General features: G+C 36.3%; 4 protein-coding genes across 6 annotated transcripts; 2 read left to right on the top strand and 2 right to left on the bottom strand.

Moving 5' to 3' along the window:
• The first annotated feature begins 859 nt into the window (after positions 1–859).
• On the top strand, positions 860–4,471 carry LOC133523565 (COP9 signalosome complex subunit 1). 3 transcript variants are annotated; one of them, XM_061859220.1, is made up of 4 exons: positions 860–961; positions 1,099–1,170; positions 1,262–2,608; positions 3,445–4,471. In XM_061859220.1, the coding sequence occupies exons 2-4, from the start codon at positions 1,159–1,161 to the stop codon at positions 3,538–3,540; spliced, it is 1,455 nt and encodes a 484-aa protein (XP_061715204.1). In that variant the 5' UTR covers positions 860–961; positions 1,099–1,158; the 3' UTR covers positions 3,541–4,471. The 3 variants fall into 3 exon arrangements, with proteins under 3 accessions (XP_061715204.1, XP_061715206.1, XP_061715205.1); XM_061859222.1 differs by having other exon boundaries at positions 956–1,016; XM_061859221.1 differs by lacking the exon at positions 860–961 and having other exon boundaries at positions 1,023–1,170.
• A 647-nt stretch (positions 4,472–5,118) lies between these two features.
• On the bottom strand, positions 5,119–7,806 carry LOC133523569 (E3 ubiquitin-protein ligase Fancl). Its single transcript, XM_061859230.1, has 4 exons — positions 7,222–7,806; positions 6,327–6,485; positions 5,557–5,741; positions 5,119–5,309 (listed from the first exon to the last, which is right to left on the bottom strand). The coding sequence occupies exons 1-4, from the start codon at positions 7,721–7,723 to the stop codon at positions 5,205–5,207; spliced, it is 951 nt and encodes a 316-aa protein (XP_061715214.1). The 5' UTR covers positions 7,724–7,806; the 3' UTR covers positions 5,119–5,204.
• A 688-nt stretch (positions 7,807–8,494) lies between these two features.
• On the bottom strand, positions 8,495–15,417 carry LOC133523559 (DIS3-like exonuclease 2). Its single transcript, XM_061859214.1, has 3 exons — positions 12,611–15,417; positions 11,927–12,185; positions 8,495–10,783 (listed from the first exon to the last, which is right to left on the bottom strand). Exons 1-3 carry the CDS (start codon positions 15,277–15,279, stop codon positions 10,562–10,564), a joined length of 3,150 nt encoding a protein of 1,049 aa, XP_061715198.1. The 5' UTR covers positions 15,280–15,417; the 3' UTR covers positions 8,495–10,561.
• A 726-nt stretch (positions 15,418–16,143) lies between these two features.
• Positions 16,144–16,738, top strand: LOC133523576 (multifunctional methyltransferase subunit TRM112-like protein). The gene has a single exon (XM_061859241.1). The coding sequence runs from the start codon at positions 16,348–16,350 to the stop codon at positions 16,720–16,722; it is 375 nt and encodes a 124-aa protein (XP_061715225.1). The 5' UTR covers positions 16,144–16,347; the 3' UTR covers positions 16,723–16,738.
• The last annotated feature ends 1,589 nt before the right edge of the window (positions 16,739–18,327 follow it).

Raw genomic sequence — 18,327 nt, 5'->3', positions numbered from 1 at the left:
TTTAAAAAAATTAGGCGCGAAGGGTTGAACTTTTACTCTTTGGTTGAACTCCCATAGAAAATTTGAACCTGGCGCTTTTTTCTACTGACAAGTTGGATGTGTTTCAGTATCACTCCATGTTTCAGTATATCTATATAGGTCCCACCCATAGAGGTACAATATGTATAGAGATAAAATTCCCTACTGTAAATTTTAGTATGGCTTATGTTGGGCAATATATAACCCGGCCGAATTACGTGGGTTGGTTTTGGTATGTTGCCAGGAAAGTTCAAACGTGTTTTTAATTTAGCGCATTGCATTATGTTCTGTCCTTTACGCGCACGCGTATAGCACATCTAGTTGATCCTATCATCTATGGTCCTAGCGCAAAAATCGAAATATCGTTATCTGCCTCTCTATCGCTCTTGCATATTCAAGCAATAAAGAGACAAATGACGAAATTTCCTTTTTTTGCATACGATGTTCGCGTACCTTCTTATCTGGCGTAAATTGGCGTCAATAAAGAAAATCTCGCCAAACGTGAATATCAGAGTCACAAATTCCTTCATTTTATCGGTAATATTGGCCATTATTAGTGACTGTTTGTTTACCTAAATAAATTAAAAAAAAAAATTGTTGGTAATCGACACGGCATGATTTGAGCGGACAATTTAATCAGATTGGCAAAAATCGTCCCGTCTGAACTACACTTTAAAGCTGAACGTACACGCTCAACGAAGATGATATAAAAGTTGTTTTTAAGTTTAATATTAAAAGATTAAATTAACGATTTGAGGATTTAAAAAATCAAACATTTGTGTTAATTTTTAGTAAATTAATTTTCAATTAAAATTACAATCGAAAAATTGCCTAATCTATTGAATCTAAATGACACTGAACGTGTATGCGTGTTTTTACAGATTCTTTTCACTGTTCAATTAAAAGAAAAATGCCGCTGCAAATAAGAAACGTAATGATAAAGGTATTTTCGTATTTAATTGTTGCTGTTAAATAGTTTTAATAACTGTTTTACAATAGTGAGTGCGGTTATATAGTTTTAATTAGCATCCATCGTTAAGCTGTGAAGATAAAGATCCAAAGCAATACTTTGTGTTTTAGGTTGGTTTCCTGCGTTGACAGTGGAATTCGCGTATTATCGTAAATAACTCTCAATATAAGATGTTCGAAATGGTGAGCAGATTTCTTATTTTACCTAAAGTAATCCTTTTATTTGCTTAATATCGTTCATCATTAGCAGTAAATCTAAATGTTGCAATTACAGAACGCCGCAGAGCCTATGCAGGTAGATGTTCCGCTGGAAGACAATGAAAACAATGAATCAGAGTGCTATGTTGTTGAAAATCCCACCTTGGACCTCGAAACTTACGCTTCAGCTTACACAGGTTTTGCCAAGTTGTACAGATTAATGTTTGTAGCAGATCATTGTCCCTCACTGAGATTAGAAGCTCTCAAAATGGCTATATCCTATGTCATGACAACATATAATGTAAGTCTTTATCAGTCTTTACACAAGAAGCTAGCAGACGCAATAGCTAGTGCAGGCCTGCCAGATATAGCAGTGCAAATGGGCTCTCAGGATATCCCAGTTTTAGATACCATATGGGTTGAATCAAAGACTAAAAAGGCGGCGATAAAACTGGAAAAATTAGACACTGATCTTAAAAACTATAAAACTAATTCTATCAAAGAAAGCATCCGGAGAGGGCATGATGACCTAGGGGACCATTATTTGGATTGTGGTGACTTGACAAGTGCATTGAAGTGCTATTCCCGAGCCAGAGACTACTGCACAAGTGGAAAACACATTATCATGATGTGTCTCAATGTAGTTAAGGTGTCTGTATACTTGCAGAATTGGGCTCATGTTCTTAATTATGTATCAAAGGCTGAGAGCACACCTGACTTCAGTGAAATACCTGGTAAAGATACTAACCAAACCATCCTGACTCGTTTAAAATGTGCTGCTGGACTTGCAGAACTGGCTACGAAAAAGTACAAGTCTGCCGCCAAACACTTTTTGGCGGCCAGCATTGACCATTGTGACTATCCAGAACTACTTAGTAGCAACAATGTTGCCATCTATGGAGGACTCTGTGCACTGGCTACATTTGATCGCTCTGAGCTTCAAAAGCAAGTCATAGTTAGCAGTTCTTTTAAATTATTTTTAGAACTAGAACCGCAGTTACGTGACATAATATTTAAATTTTATGAATCCAAGTATGCTTCATGCTTAAGGTTACTTGATGAGATAAGGGATAATTTGTTGTTAGATATGTATTTAGCACCACATTTGAATTCTTTGTACATGCAAATACGCAACCGAGCTCTGATCCAGTACTTCAGTCCATACTTGTCAGCTGACATGCACTTGATGGCAGCAGCCTTTAACCGTACAGTGACTGCGCTCGAAGATGAGCTGATGCAGCTTATTCTGGATGGCCAAATTCAAGCACGCATTGATTCCCACAACAAAATTTTGTATGCCAAGGATGTTGATCAGAGAAGCACAACTTTTGAGAGAAGTCTCACCATGGGGAAAGAATATCAGAGAAGAACTTCTATGTTAATCCTCCGTGCTGCAATGCTCAAGAATCAGATACATGTCAAGGTAATTTATTTGCACACTTGCATAGAATAGTTTCCCAGGGGGTCCTAACTTAATAAATAAAGATTACAATAATCTTATCTTATCTTATCTTCTAATTACCAGGGAACCTTAAGATTACAATAATAAAATTATCATGCAACACTAGGTTTAAACTAAATTTAAACACAAGAGCAATTTAGGAAGTTAGTTTATAATTATTACATGTCGTGCATGTCAACATAGTTACGTATATGTCAATATTTTCCATTAGGATTTTTTTTTAGATAAATTCAATTCATTCTAATTCAGTAAGTATAAAATTAAATATTTTATGGCATGTTCGCTGAAGATTGATCCTTAAAAAATTCGTCTATGGTATAATAGCAATTCCTGTTTCCTCTGCCTACTATCTATAAATCAGATCATTCCTAAGTTTATTTGTTAGTTTTTATTTACTAATAACAAAAACTGTAAAAATAATAATAAATATTCAATTCAGCCAAATTTCAAATTATATGGAGACTTAAGTAGTAATGCGAGAAGGTAGTCTTTTTTATTTATTTGTTATTCCGATAGCTCTGAAATGGAATTAAAATACCTTTTTTAAATACAACCCTTTTAATACCCTTATTCACTAAGGCCACAGCATTATTCTACAGTTTTATATCTAAAAAAGTAGCTGTGACATAATCGGACAGACAGACGGACGGACATGACGAATCTATAAGGGTTCCGTTTTTTTCCATTTGGCTACGGAACCCTAAAAAGATACCTATATTAAACAACCAGCCTTAAGGCCAAGGGTCGTGAATATGAACCATTAGGCATTAAATATCTATCAAATATTTTTGTTGCAGAACATTTGTCGTGAGACGGGACCTCAAAGCGGAGAAGCACCAGGCTCCAGCACTAGCTTGACTCACCGCACTATTGACACTGTGCCCTTGTCATGAACTTACTCGTAAGATGATAGATTCTAACGTTTTTACATGACAATCGCAATTACACTCACATGAAGTGCAAAATGCAAGTCAGTCTGTAAATTTTGAGGAATTATATAGATATGATTCAAAGTCGAAGTTTTCAGTTGAGATTAGATATTCGATTGCTCTCATTCATGGGCGTAGGCAGGCAGTGTTGGCCGAACGTTAATTGCCATTACAAATTGAACCGTAACGGGCGGTTACAGTTTACGGTTCAATTTGTAATGGTAATGGTCAATTGCAGTAACGTTTCGGCCAACATTGTAGGCAGGTACAGGCAGCTGCCCACCCTGTAGCTCCTATTTTACATAGGCCTCCGGTAGTATCAACTCCCCCCCCCCCGATAGTTCACTGACTGTTGACTGTTGCTGCCTTTTGACAAATACGCGTACATAAGAAATACAAGTATAATTAATAATAATAAGGCATAGAGGCACTTCTACTACAGAAGACTAAATTACAGAGCAGCAGCGCAACAGTCTCAGCACCATTGTTTGAAACTGTTAATCTTTAAGTTTAGTCCTCTATGGGCACACTTTATAGGAAGTATGGTACGGATGGAGTGTTTCTAAACCTTAACTTTGACATTCTAAGTAGGCGTACTTTTCCCATCTGCTCATCAATATAATTTGTAACTGCATTGCCATGTAAAACCTAACTTGTTTGAAAAAACACCTTTTGTATACTAAAATACCTGCTTATGTTTTTTGTTTAATGAGATGAAGTAGGCTCTGTGGTTAAAGCAATAGTGCAAATTGCTATATTTGATTTAAGTAAAATGTTTTATCGGCGATCACAAAACTTAACAGCTGGTGCATTTCTCAACATTGTTTATACTGAATTATTCTATGTAACCACAAAATATTATGTCTACGTAATTTTTAATATAATTAAAAAGTAATGTATCGTGTTTTATTGATTCCCTGAACAGTACCTACTGATGAAATAAAGGATTTACCTCCTCAGGCTAGATTCGAACAACAGCTCGAACCAATCATTTTTCAAATATCGCCTAACAGGTAAACAGGATAAATATTAATGTAAAATATATTTTAGATTTCAACTATGGACTCACATGATTTCCCCTGCACGTAAATGAAATGGTATTTTTTTATTTTAATCGTTCACTTTCTTATCTGACTTGGTAATTAATAATGAATTTCAAACTTTTCTATCAGGATAATTTGTGAAGAACGACTATATACTTTATTTAGATAACATAATGACCCCGAGTGATTGAATAATGGCTTTACCACTTCCTACACCTTATTACAAAGTCGTAAGGTCCAAGGTTCACCGTCTGGGATATCAAAATCGCTACCAACTTCGCTTGGTCTGAATTCTAGGATAGTATAGTACCTAATAGGTACTATACTAACCTACATTATTGTTGTAATAAAGTACTTTCTTAATGCTTTGTTATTTATTAAAGTATTCAAGATTTTTTCTTGAGCACAGTCGACAACGCGCCTGTGATACTTACTGTGGCCCCTGGCTGTGTGGCGTGTGGTTGCTTGCCACGAGGGTAGGTAACAATTAACACGTGTGTATATAAACATGTTTTATATATATTTTTGGATATTTTTATACAGGTACTTTGACTAAAGAACAATCGTATTTATATAGTTATTTATTTATTTATCATTTTCATTACAAGTTGTCGGGTGTAAGCATGTGGGACAACTGCCAGTAGCTACTCCAAACACCGGCGGACGACCACCGGAACACGCAACCAACCACTGAAAATGGATATTAGAATGATTAGTTTAGGAAAACCATTAACCTTAAGGGAAAACTGAACTTCAAACTGCGTCGTCGCCGGGCGTGTCGCGGCGTTTGCTTACAGGCCTAATAGACCAGTAAGTTCAATATGCCAGTTCTAAAGTCCATACTTGAAGTCACGCAGTAGGTCTGGGTTCTAGCTAGAGCTATTAATAAGTTTGGGAACCCCCACTTAAATCTATTTATATTTTCATTTAAAATTACCTGGAAGAGGCAACTCCTGTGGAAATAAACTACACATTGTGGATTCTGACATAAAGGCTGAGGAACACCGGGTACTTCAGGTAATTCTGCACAGAGACAAATGTTGCAAACAACTTCTTCAGGTGAATTCTCTGAACCTTTATTTGTGGTTGGAGATTTATCCTTAACAGGAAAACTTTCTATATCTGAAATAAAAAAGATATGATAAGTTTATATACCTATAAAATTCATTGTATGAAATGTCTGTATACTGTGTCTGTGTACAGTGTAAATGAGAAATAAGTTTTTGGCAAAAATTTCATGTTTGGTACAAGCTTTTATCGCTGACTGTACTTTTTTTTCAACAGACAACTAATACTCATCCAGACAATTCTAAAAACCCCAAACACAATTAGGTTGCATTGTTTTATCACAGAGTTCCTATGGCTACCTCCTGTCTCCATCATCAGATCAGCTTGATGGTACCATAATATTTCAGCTTCATCAGAAACCGGGAAGTGGGTCAAATTTAACTTTCAAGATTTGTCCCGTGCATACTAACAGGGCAAGTTAAATAAAAGCTAGTAAAAAATATATTCTGGGAAACCTACTTTATCACAACCCTTTATGCCTACATTTTTTTTAATTTTCTTCTATTTTCTACTGGCAGAAATGGCTTGCAAAATTATAGTATTTCCTTTCATTGACAAGTAAATGGTATAAAGTATTAAATAAATATAAAGTATGTGTCAGTCATGAATTTAAAGACATGTACAAAGTTGATTTCTTACCAAACATAGTTGTAATATTTTCCACAATATCCTTGTCATGGTCCCAGTTGAGCAGACCAGATTGTAATTTGTCATGCCAATGCTCCGAATGACCCAGCAGGTGAATGTTTGCTGCACAGCCCTTGGAGGTCACTTCAACATGCAGCCAAGTCCTGTCATCTGCCAAATATAAGTATCCCTTCAAATACAATAATTTAGCATTTGCTATAAATCACCTAAAGTTCTTTTTAGGACCTTCAACAGTATATAAGCCAGATGTGTGATGAGTTTGATTTCACTGGAACTAATTTTTTCATACTATACTGAACTGTCACCCTATGCATAAAAATAACAGCACCCACTTGACAATGATCATATATTACTGGTCAGACTTTACAAGTAGCCCATAAATGAATATTCTCTAAAAAAAATGAGGGGATTTTCATTTTAACTCATACTTTAAAACACAAGTTGTGTTTAAGTCACATCTAATTATCACTTTTCTGACAAATTTGGTATGGGTTTTAACATTGACCATCAGTTTTGTGAGGATTGCTAAACTGCAGTTAATGGTACACATTTAAGTGAAATGCCCAGATAAAAGCCAATGCCTCTTAACAGAGTGGCACTAAACTACAGTATTACAGGAAAACAGTGTATCTAAATATGAAATATGTATAAGATAAGCTGTTATAGCATAATAGGACAGTAAAGCAAGGGGCCAGGGCAAAAATAGTTAATCTGCTTTCTCATGTCTGTCAAATTGATAATATCGGTAAACAGGTGGTCAGTCTGGCCACTAAGAGTTGTCCAGCAACAAATCACCCAATTGTGCAGTGTCTGTGACAAATTGACAATAAATATTTGCCTAAGAGGATACAAGAAAATATAGTTTGTGTATTATGAATAATTTCACCTAGCAATATTCTCCTAAAATCATCTCTGAATGATGGCTTAGCAGGTTCCATAACAGTGCAGTATCGGTCAATGCGTTCCAATTCATAAAAATAACCAGATAGCGCATTTACGTGTTCCTCAAAAGCTTTCACAATGTCTTTAATACTTTTATAGTCTTTGTCTTGCAATTCTGAATGTGGTATAGATGCATCAATGATACACAATTTCTTTGGGCCTTCATAACGTATGAAAACTGTATGGTCTCTAATAGCTGATTCATCAATTATAACACATTTTAGCTCCCTCAGTGTGGTCCCAAAGTGTAAAAGTACATCAGTTTGTCTGGTTACAGTCCTTACTTCTTCAATAAAATCGGCATCTGGGAGATCCACACCAATTGTATCTGATGTTTGTAAATTTTTGTACAACAGAGTGTGCAGTTGACTCACTAATGCTGTTAAGCTATCATATTTGTCCGAGTGAAATATATTATCAACAACTAGCTTGTTTTCCATACTCATTGCGTTAATTTTTATCACAAACACAAAATACAAAAGCTCGCTATTTTTTTTCTAGCAAAGGAATTTGACATATGTCAATGTCAGCAGCTACAAACAAAACGTACAACCTACAAAGGAGCGTTTCAAAACTATGAAATTTGTCTACTGATTTATACCAAATATTTATTGATTGTATTAAATGCGTTTAATTACTTCTGCATAACCAAGAATAGACTGCCTCTTTTATTACCATGGGTGCCGGCAGCGGGGTGCAAAGGCCCTGGCAGGAAAGAAAATATATAAAATAAAATTCATGTTTTTTTCGCGTTCGCACCAGCATTAGAGTTGGACCAATATTTATTAGTCTGCCATGATTTTGATAGCATAACTCGGAACTAACACAAGAAAAATAAATGACTGCATCGATTCTTCTATTCCATTTATTATGCACCTCCCTGAAAGTAATCCTGGCGGCGCCCATGTTTATTACAATTATTTTTGGCATAGTGGATGGAGGACGGGGTAGTGGACACCCACCAATCCGCTGGGTGGACTTTGTAAAGAGGGCCTGCAAGGGATCTACACAGGCGCCTATTATTAGGAAGGCGGAAAATCGTGCAGAATGGAGAGCCTTGGTGCACAACAATAACGATCTCATGTGGTCGCGACCCTCGGTCATGAGGAAACGAGGAAAAATAATTCAAGATTCCAAATTAAAAAACTAAACTAACAATTCTGGGACTTATGAGGGTATACAAGGTACAAAGTAGGGTTTAAAAGAAAATAACCAAAAAATCGCAAAAATTTATTGATTTGTCTACAACATCAATGAAAGAAATTACAAAAGTACGGTTTGAGCATTTAAACTTAACCCAGTAACTGTTAATGTCTAAAAAAGGCAAGACTACCGACCATTTTAGACAAATAGAAAAATTTCATATTAATGTTTGCACACACGGTGCAAACGTTTGCATGGTCAATGCATTTGCGCAAGTTACATGCATCGTCGTTAAACATACTTATACTATAGTCTGGCAAACAACTTGTCAGTCAGTAAGAACCAGGAAAATTATACTCATCCATGTCTTTTGGGTGCCAATGCTAACGTAAGACAAAGACAGTATAATTCTCTGTCTACGTTTTGAAACGACAGTCCTGGACCAAACTATAGCATATTAAAAAAAAATATGTACAGGGGCCCTTGAGAACGCATAATGTAAATATAATTTATATAATGCTGGCGCAAGTAGCCCGCGCCTATACTTGTTGCTGTTTTCACCGTGTACAATTAGATGCCGTTACATTAGGTACTAAGATTTAAAATGGGACCTTGGGAAACTTTCATTATATGTACGGTCATAGGTGCTTTCATGTCGAAGGAGCAAACATTCTTTAAATAAGTACAAATATTTCCCAAACACACAATTTTAATCATAGCCTTTTGTTTTGATGTTTGTAATTAAAAACAATGAATTTTAATGAAAACCAAAAAATACTGCAAGTTATAGGAGATATTTCATTAGAGACAAACGTATATTATTGAACATATTGATGGGTATATAGTAAGACAATAATAACCATTCAGTATTCAATTCAAAATTACGTATTTTGCAAGGCAAACACTTCTTTCGGTCAAATCAATAGTCATGCTAAAGTACCATCATCAACCACCAACAATTTATTGTTTAGATCAGTGCGGCCAAATCCGTCTGCAAGGTAATTCCGTACCATCATTATAGCTGCTTGTAAACTTTACTGCAAAGACATAAGTTCTACCATCGTCAGTTAGTTTTTTCACATAGCTTGGGTACGGTGACAGTTGACATCTACATACAGTACATAACCTTAAAACGTATGAATTTCAACCCCGGCTTTAGCAAATTCACCTTGTTTAAATTTATAGGGAGTAAAAGCCAGAAAGAAACGCATAGTGGCTCCTCTGTCTTGCACGGAACGGGTTGAAAAATGCGAGTACTATGAGCAACGCCAACTAGCGCGGGCGCGTACGACGGATTTTACCTACAATGTTACCCCTCGCAGGCCCTCGCGGGCGTGCACGCGCACCCGGGCCCAAGATATATGAAAAATGCTAAAAGTATTTTTAGTTCCAATAGTCACGCGCAAATGGCGCGCACTACAATCAAATCAAAAAGTAAAATAAATTTGAGTAAAATAAAATAAAACACTATTTCATATACACGACAAAAAGAAGCTGATAAAAAAATCAAAACAATTTCATTCATAATAAATATAAATGCTGGCATGCAACATTGGCAATTATTGTATCTTACAAGATACTACAAATTTATATTATTAAAACCCTTAAGTATAAAATTATACAATAATGATACAAAATAGTTGAAATCTTAGCTTAGTTTGCTGTGCATATAGATCACATTGCAATTTCATTCTCTCTTAAGAGAAAAAAAAATCAAACCTAATTATTATTCTATAACAGTCAAAACTGATGTCAATGCATGTAAACATCAGAGTAAATTTGAACAACAATTTATACTAAGAAGTTTTTGGGTTAAAATGTTACTAGTTTACAACAGACCAGATCACATACCTATATTAAGTTGTACTTCACAAGTCAGATAAAACTATTTTAATCATGAAGTTTTAGATTCCATTCAAAAGTAATATAAAACTAGGTCTGTCCGTCACACAACACAATTCAAGTCGCGCGCTATAACTGCTCATCTACTGACTGTGCGAAAAAGACAGAAAATTCAGTCTCGCGCAACCTTGCTGCAGGATACATAGGATTTATAGTCTGTCAAACAGGCGTGAAAATCATATCTTCTATGTGACAATAACCCTCCGCGCCTACATTTTTTAAAATTTGCCTAAAGTAAATCAATTTTCCACACTAACTTCCGGTTTCACAAGCCTCGTTTCAACCTTGACCATCTCGTTGCCTTTGTGCATTTCTATCTGGACGATTGAGAAGACTTCAATTACTTGTTTGATCTGAGGCGCGTCCGCCGGCGCGTCCTTGTCTTTGTGCCAAACGACTTCCATTCGAGATAATTTGGCGCCGGCGTCGTTTTTCACGCACTTGAAATCCCCTGGGAAATCCTGTGAAAAAAATAATAATACATCATACATGACTGTCCATAAGGGATTTATGCGTGTTTGAAGGGAAGATGGACTCTAATACGATGATATATGGGCGATTTTTTTGGAATTACTGACATTCTGAGGTATCCGGATTTACCCTAATTCATCTTTTTAGGGTTCCGTAGTCAAATGGCAAAAAACGGAACCCTTATAGATTCGTCATGTCCGTCTGTCTGTCCGATTATGTCACCGCCACTTTTTTCCGAAACTATAAGAGCTATACTGTTCAAACTTGGTAAGTAGATGTATTCTATGAACCGCATTAGGATGTTTACACAAAAATAGAAAAAAAAAACAATAAATTTTGGGGGTTCCCCATACTTCGAACTGAAACTCAAAAAATCTTTTTTCATCAAACCCATACGTGTGGGGTATCTATGGATAGGTCTTTAAAAATGATATTGAGGTTTCTAATATCATTTTTTCTAAGCTGAATAGTTTGCGAGAGAGACACTTCCAAAGTGGTAAAATGTGTCCCCCCCCGTAACTTCTAAAATAACAGAATGAAAAATCTAAAAAAAATATATGATATACATTGTCATGCAAACTTCCACCGAAAATTGGTTTGAACGAGATCTAGTAAGTAGTTTTTTTTTAATACGTCAAAATAAAAATAAAAATTTTTTTTCATCAAACCCATACGGATAGGTCTTCAAATATGATATTGAGGTTTTTAATATCATTTTTTTCTAAACTGAATAGTTTGCGCGAGAGACACTTCCAAAGTGGTAAAATGTTGAACAAGATCTAGTAAGTAGATTTTTTTTAATAAGTCATAAATGGTACGGAACCCTTCATGCGCGAGTCCGACTCGCACTTGGCGGTTTTTTTTTTGTGAGGGTCCATAGTCAACTTATATAGCTTCGTCATATCTGTCTGTCTTATTTAATTTAGGCTTAATTTCGGCCGTAATACCTTTCTGTAACCATTTCAGCATTCTGATTATACGAGTAATAAAGTGTTAATAATTCATAAAAGTTTATAAATTGTTACATGGTGTTGCGAAACGTTTGTCTCTTTCCTTCATTTAATATTTATTTTTGTTATAGAGACATCTAACAGGGTTTAACCGAGTTCTATAAAAAAAGGGGTTAAACTTACAGGATTAAAATAAACTCTCCTGTTAAGCCCCATAGCCACAATGATGACATCAATGTACTTCTCCCGAACCTCCACAACGACCCCTTCCGTCACCATAGGTGAGTGCATCTCAATATACTTGAGTGTGTACAACTCAGTGGACATCTCGCCGGCCTTTTTGGCATTGTATTTCTGTTTGTTGCACTGTGCTGCTATCATGCGTACTTTGTCCACTTCCCATTCTGGAGAACCACTGTTTTTGAGACTGGCTGTTAGTAGTCTGAAACGGAAATAATTTAAGTGAACACTGAGGTCTAGTTCAAAATACAAATTTAATTAAACCAAGTTAGTAAACACCAAGATGTGATTGCTTCTTCCCTTGAAACTCATTAGTCGCATTACACTCATTACGTTAATTTGCTATTTAGCTAATTAGTTATTTTAAGATTCTCATTATGACTTCTTGGCGTAAACAAAGATAGACCTGATCCCCAATATCAACAGTGGCTGACAAGAGGCTAAAAATGATGATGATGAAGCATAGAACAAATGCATGTGCTGTAAAAGATATATGTTGTCTGCTTAGTACCAGATCAGCGGTAAGGACCTCCAAGCGACACCTTGTTTACGCATGTGATGCCACCTTGAGATCGAAAAAGTATTAGACAGGAAACATTTAGAATTTTTAGAAGTAGATTTAGTTACCTGTGCACCATGATGTCCGCATATCGCCGAATAGGGCTAGTAAAATGTGTATAGAGAGGTACATTCAGAGCATAGTGGTGAAAATCATCATCATCAACCCCATCAGCGCAAAAATACTTTGCTCTCGCCATAGGCTTGGCACAAAGCATGCTGAGCACCATAGCTCTGCCTCTATCTTCATTCTCCTGACCTACATATGGCAAGATTGAGCGCTGCAGACTCCCCGCTGACTCTATTTCCAAATCAATTCCCATCGGCTTTAATGCTTTAGCTAACTGTTTCATCATGTATCCACTTGGGGGAGGATGACACCTTAAAAATGCAAGCTGCGGATGATCCTTGTATATTCTCTCAGCAACAGTCATGTTAGCAAGTAACATAAACTCTTCAATAAGCTGATGACTCTCTTTAGATTCATAAATCCAAAATGATTTTGGCAGTCCATTAAATGGGTGTAAATGAAAAGCTACCTTAGGTTGATCAATACGTAGAGCACCATTTTCAAAACGCCCTCGCCTGAATTTAGCACCAATTTTGCCTAAGATTTTAATTGTATCTCTTACATCTTTATACTGGAAGCCATTGTATATCTCTGGAAAATCAGATTCATCCTCATTATTTTCAAGTATAGCTTGGGCATGTTCATATGCCAATTGACTACAGGAATGAATCACAGTTTTAGCAAATCTATGACTAAGAACGTCAGCATTATCAGTTATTTCCCAAAACACGGAAAAAGCTAACTTGTCAACCCCTGGAAACAGGGAGCAGAGCATACACAGCTCATCTGGTAGCATGTGGTAAGCTTTGTCTACTAAATAAATGGTTGTAGCTTTTTCTGCTACTTTCTCATCCAGGTCTGTGCCTTCAGTCAAAAAATGGGACACATCAGATATGTGTACACCAATCTCATAATTCCCATTGTCGAGTTTTCTACAAGACACAGCATCATCAATATCACGACAATTTGATGGATCTATGCTGAAAATGCAGAGTTTTCGGCAGTCCTCTCTCAACTTTATTTCATCTTCTGGTATAACATAATCAAGTCTCGGGTACAAGTGGCTATATTGCTGCCCGAATGGAGTCACATCCAAGTCATTTTGTGCCAATATAGCTGTAGTTTCTGTCACCATGTCCCCCGATTGGCCAATATTTTTTATAATTTTCCCATTAGCAAATCTTGAATCAAACCAGTCCATTATTTTAGCTAAAAACAAAGTATTTTCATAGCTTTTAGCCTCTTTATAAAAATTATCAGGCCAACTTGTAAAGGGAATATTGAGGCGTGGTATCCTGTGATCGCGAGGCACAAATAAGGCCTTTTGTCTGTTTTTATCTGGCATTAGTTTTAATACTCCAATACATGTGCGGTTATGCACTTTTTCTTTCAGATACACTACTCTTCCTCTCTTTTGTTTTTTGTCTGGTTTGGGTGTCATATCAGTATTATTTTTGGCATCTTCATCATCATCATTTACATCCTCAAAACTTGTCTGAGTATCATTACCATCTTTTTCAGCATTTTTGCTGACATCATCCACGGGTACATCTCCAGATTCATTCATTTCACTAACTGCATCATTTTTCTTGTTTTCTGTATCAGCCTCATCACTGCTGCTGTCTGTGATAATTTCTACAACCACAATGTCACCTTCCAAAGCTCTGTTTCTATCTTTGATCCCCTCTATAAGAATGTCTTGCTCATCTCTATCCTTACTTGATACATAAGCGTGTGTGAACTGTTTAGGATTGATCCTCACAACTCCCTCAATTAACTGTTTGCTCTTTAAGCCCATTTCTACTTCACTAAGAGGCATGTAAAGTCCAAACCTTTTATCACTATTCTGGTTGTTTTCTTTGCTTTTTGTTCTACTCCTGCGTTTATCTGACTTTGGTGTGTGTCTGGAATTGGAGTTTGGAGTAATATTTCCCACGCTTTGCCTCTGTAGTTGCTGCTGTTGATATTGTTGGTAACTGTCCACTGAATATGATTTATTGAGCAAAGGGTGTTGCATGACATTTTGCAAATATCTTGGAGTACTAGGATCTATCTGTCTCATGTCAGGGTGGTGAGCATTGAACAAGGGTAGCTGAGCCAGAGGTGAGCTAGGAACACTTGCTGCATTATGAGGTTGTTGTTGATACATGTATTGAAAATGAGGGTGATAACTTATATTCTCCAGGTAGTGTGATGGGCTCACTTGATACATAGGGGCTATCTGTCTTGTAAACAATTCTTGAACTGAAGCATTACTTGGTGGCGCTGTCTGCGATTGCTGTGGTGTGACATTCTGTTGTGTAATTTGCAGCTTTTTCAGCCTTTCTTTCTTTTTCTTTGCATTCTTTTTCTTTGTAGTTTTTGGCGTAGTGTTTTCAGTTACCTTATCAGCAACTTGACTTAACATTTTCAGCACTTCATTGTTATTTTGGCTTGCGTTTGTAAACAATGGCTTGGAAGACGTGTCAGGTACATTTTCCCCCTGGATCGGTTTAACGGTTGATTCCTGCAAGGCTAAGTCTTTAGTGAGTTTGCAGAGCTCTTGGATGTTCCCACTTTGCGTAACTCCTGATTCAAGCTGTGGAGTTGCAGTAGTAGCACACGATGAAGATGCTGGTGGAGTTTTCATTTCTACCTGGAGTTCTGCTGAATGATCACAACTTGCCATGACAATATCAGGTTAAGTACTGCTTATTCACAAATAAAAAGAAAACTGTTAATTTTGGGTCAAAATTACCAAAAAAACTGCACGACACGTAGATATTTTTGGTCGCTACCTTTCAGACTGACTGAACTGTCAAACTGTCATAGCAATATGACAGATAGGAAGAAAGAGCACAGAGTAGAAACATTAAAGCCTTTACAAACGGGCGTACTGGACTGCGACCTTGGTGCAAGAAAAAAGGTTGCAATAAATAAATAAATATGAAATAAATAAATATGAAATAAATATGAAAATATCTCTTTTTCGCTCTCACTTATAACTGCGTCCTTAACGGACGGCGGACCATATTACACACTCTGTAATGGATTTTAATGATTACACCTATAAATCTTTAAATACACCAGCGTATTGAAATATGAAATTTGGTAGGCTTCTATGCTGCTGATAAATAAGGATAATTTTTAGAATATTGCTTGTTAACTATATTACATTCTTAAGAACATTTCTCATTGCGCTTATAATTATTAATTAATTATTACTATTATTAGAATAGAAAACTCATAATACATTATTTTACTTAACGACGAAGGTGTAGCTTGACCTTAAGTCCGCCTATAATAATTGTTCAGAAACCATATACTATAGTGAAATCCACACTATTTTTAATAAAAATATTCTATACACGTACAGAGAAATTTATCAATTTGATTACCACTATTGATAAAATTTGTTAACTGTATTTATTTATACCAGATCAATTAACGAAAATTGATATTAAGCCCCAAGTGAGTGATGAACAGTGTTCGTATAACGGTAATTCCGAATGTACTCTATATAAAATTCAATAATTATTGTCAATGTCAATTAGATGTCAAAAGTTAAAATTGGCGAGACGAGGCAAGCAAAGCAAGGTACTTGAGGCAGAGACAAATTAAGAGCAGGTGGAATTTAATTCAGATTACTTGTCTTATTATTTTATTTTACTAAGTGTTACACATAAAACACTTATGAGATAATTACCGTATTGCTCTAAATTAAAATATTATTGTAAGCAGAACAGAAAAGTACAAAATGAAGCTTATTACCCACAACATGCTAACGTCTAAGTGCTTGAAAGGTGTTACAACCGGCTATCCACTTGCTATAAGCGCTACAGATATTAAGATCACAGAAGTTGACTTTAATCCAGAGTTCGTGTCGCGTGTATTACCAAAATTGGATTGGCAAGTGTTATGGAATGCTGCTGATAGTTTAGGACACAGTGAAGGATTACCGAAAACACTTGAAAACACAGAAGGAGACCAAGAGTTTTTAAAGAAAGCTCATCGAGTTTTACTAGAGGTTGAAGTGGAAGAAGGTCACCTCACTTGCCCGGAATCAGGTAGACAATTCACAATCACAAAAGGTATCCCTAACATGCTGTTAACAGAAGCTGAAGTACAATAAAAAGTTATTATATTAATATGAGTTTCTTTATCCCACCCTTTTTGGTGATCCGGATGTATCATAATTCTGAATTTGAATTTTGTAACAGTCTTTCTCTGCCTTCGCTTAACTACTGACATGGATGTGAAGGTGGTACTTTGCCATAGTTGTTATGATGTTTTCTTAGCATTTATAATTGTTTACCAAAGAGGCATGCTAGTGGTTAAGGGTTAATGTTATTCTTATTCCATTTTGTTCAGTAGTGGCTAGTGTTTTTTGATCTGAATCCTTTTTGAGAGAAGCTTTATCCTGTACATCTAACAAGCTGTCTGTATGTTATATGACTTGTCTCAGCCATGTTACTAAGTAACTATTGCAGCTATTAATATATTAAAGTGCATTTTCAGATATTTTTGAGCACCTTGGCTGCTACAATATATTTGATCATGACAACAATTCACTTTCAACAGTAAAATATAACTAATTATTATTAACCTCTTCTGTGTATGAGGATATGGACCAAATTTTTATGCATATTTTTGAGCATGAGACAGCACAACTGAGGTTTGAACTAAAGATGTCACGAATATGCGCATCATTTTAAACATTAAATTCACATCAAATGAAGCAAATGTGTGCAGGTTGTGTCCTGTTTCGTCGACTCGCGTATGGGCAGTGCTCCCAGACTGGGCTATAAACGCGAAAATCGAAGTTCGTAATTGTGGGCATTTTTCTCTATCACTCTAATTATCTTAAGAGAAAGATCCCCGCAATTTGCGAATTTCGGTTTCCACTGTAGGAACCCTGTTTTCATTTTGACCAGTAGACAAGACAGCATTTCTCAACACTTTATAACATCCTATTCTAAGGAATCTTATACCTTTAAACGAGCAATTGTATATTTATAATATAAATATATAAATTTTATATATATATTTCGGGGATCTCGGCAACGGCTCTAACGATTTCGATGAAATTTACTATATGGAGGTTTTTGGGGGCGAAAAATCGAAAATCTTATTTTAGGGAAAACGCGCATTTCCGAGTTTTTATGTTTTCCGAGCAAAGCTCGGTTTCCCAAATATTTAGTATTCTAAATAGGAATGATAATAACAATTACATTATTTGCTTGAGATTCAGTGAGGTGATGGATTCTAGGTGTTCAACTGTCCCAATTTAATTTGTCAATGTGCCATTATGCTGCTAGTTTCGTGGCGCATTGGTTCAACTGTAATTTCACAGTGTAAAAAGTAACAGTGGGCCGACGCCTTTGATGTTTGCGTAAATGCCGACACCGCTCAAGGTCACCGTACCTACCTAGGGTTGTCTGTCATGGCTCCTCTACATGATGGCCCAGCGTAGGCCAGTCCTAGGGACGCATTTATGCGTTAGAGGGAGCAAGTGATATTGCTATCTCATTTCACCGCATAGCTGCGTCCCTTGGACTGGCCTACGCTGGGCCATCGTGTAGAGGAGCCCTCACAGACTTACACAACTGCCCAAAAGAAGAGGGAAATGTTTTTAGGTTTCATGTATGTGTACTAATTTTACAAATGGCGTCCATTTTGGAAATAAAGATGGCGGACGTCACTTTTTTGAAAAAGTCGTCATGGGTGTTGTTTTCTG

The sequence above is a fragment of the Cydia pomonella genome, chromosome 12 (assembly GCF_033807575.1).
Source record: "Cydia pomonella isolate Wapato2018A chromosome 12, ilCydPomo1, whole genome shotgun sequence".
NCBI classification, from domain to species: domain Eukaryota; kingdom Metazoa; phylum Arthropoda; class Insecta; order Lepidoptera; family Tortricidae; genus Cydia; species Cydia pomonella.
This window is presented reverse-complemented; position numbering and strand designations above follow the sequence as displayed.

Bases quoted from the DNA above. Each gene is read 5' to 3' on its own strand.
- LOC133523565 (XM_061859220.1), top strand. The intron at 2,609-3,444 runs GTAATTTATTTG...TTTTTGTTGCAG, and splicing joins AGAATCAGATACATGTCAAG to AACATTTGTCGTGAGACGGG.
- LOC133523569 (XM_061859230.1), bottom strand. From the start codon at position 7,723: ATGAGTATGGAAAACAAGCTAGTTGTTGATAATATATTTCACTCGGAC. The intron at 6,486-7,221 runs GTGAAATTATTC...TATATTTGGCAG, and splicing joins TTTTAGGAGAATATTGCTAG to ATGACAGGACTTGGCTGCAT. The intron at 5,310-5,556 runs GTAATTTTAAAT...ATCCATTTTCAG, and splicing joins ACAGGAGTTGCCTCTTCCAG to TGGTTGGTTGCGTGTTCCGG.
- LOC133523559 (XM_061859214.1), bottom strand. From the start codon at position 15,279: ATGGCAAGTTGTGATCATTCAGCAGAACTCCAGGTAGAAATGAAAACT. The intron at 12,186-12,610 runs GTAACTAAATCT...TTTCCGTTTCAG, and splicing joins GCGGACATCATGGTGCACAG to ACTACTAACAGCCAGTCTCA. The intron at 10,784-11,926 runs GTAAGTTTAACC...TTTTTTTCACAG, and splicing joins GGAGAGTTTATTTTAATCCT to GATTTCCCAGGGGATTTCAA.
- LOC133523576 (XM_061859241.1), top strand. From the start codon at position 16,348: ATGAAGCTTATTACCCACAACATGCTAACGTCTAAGTGCTTGAAAGGT.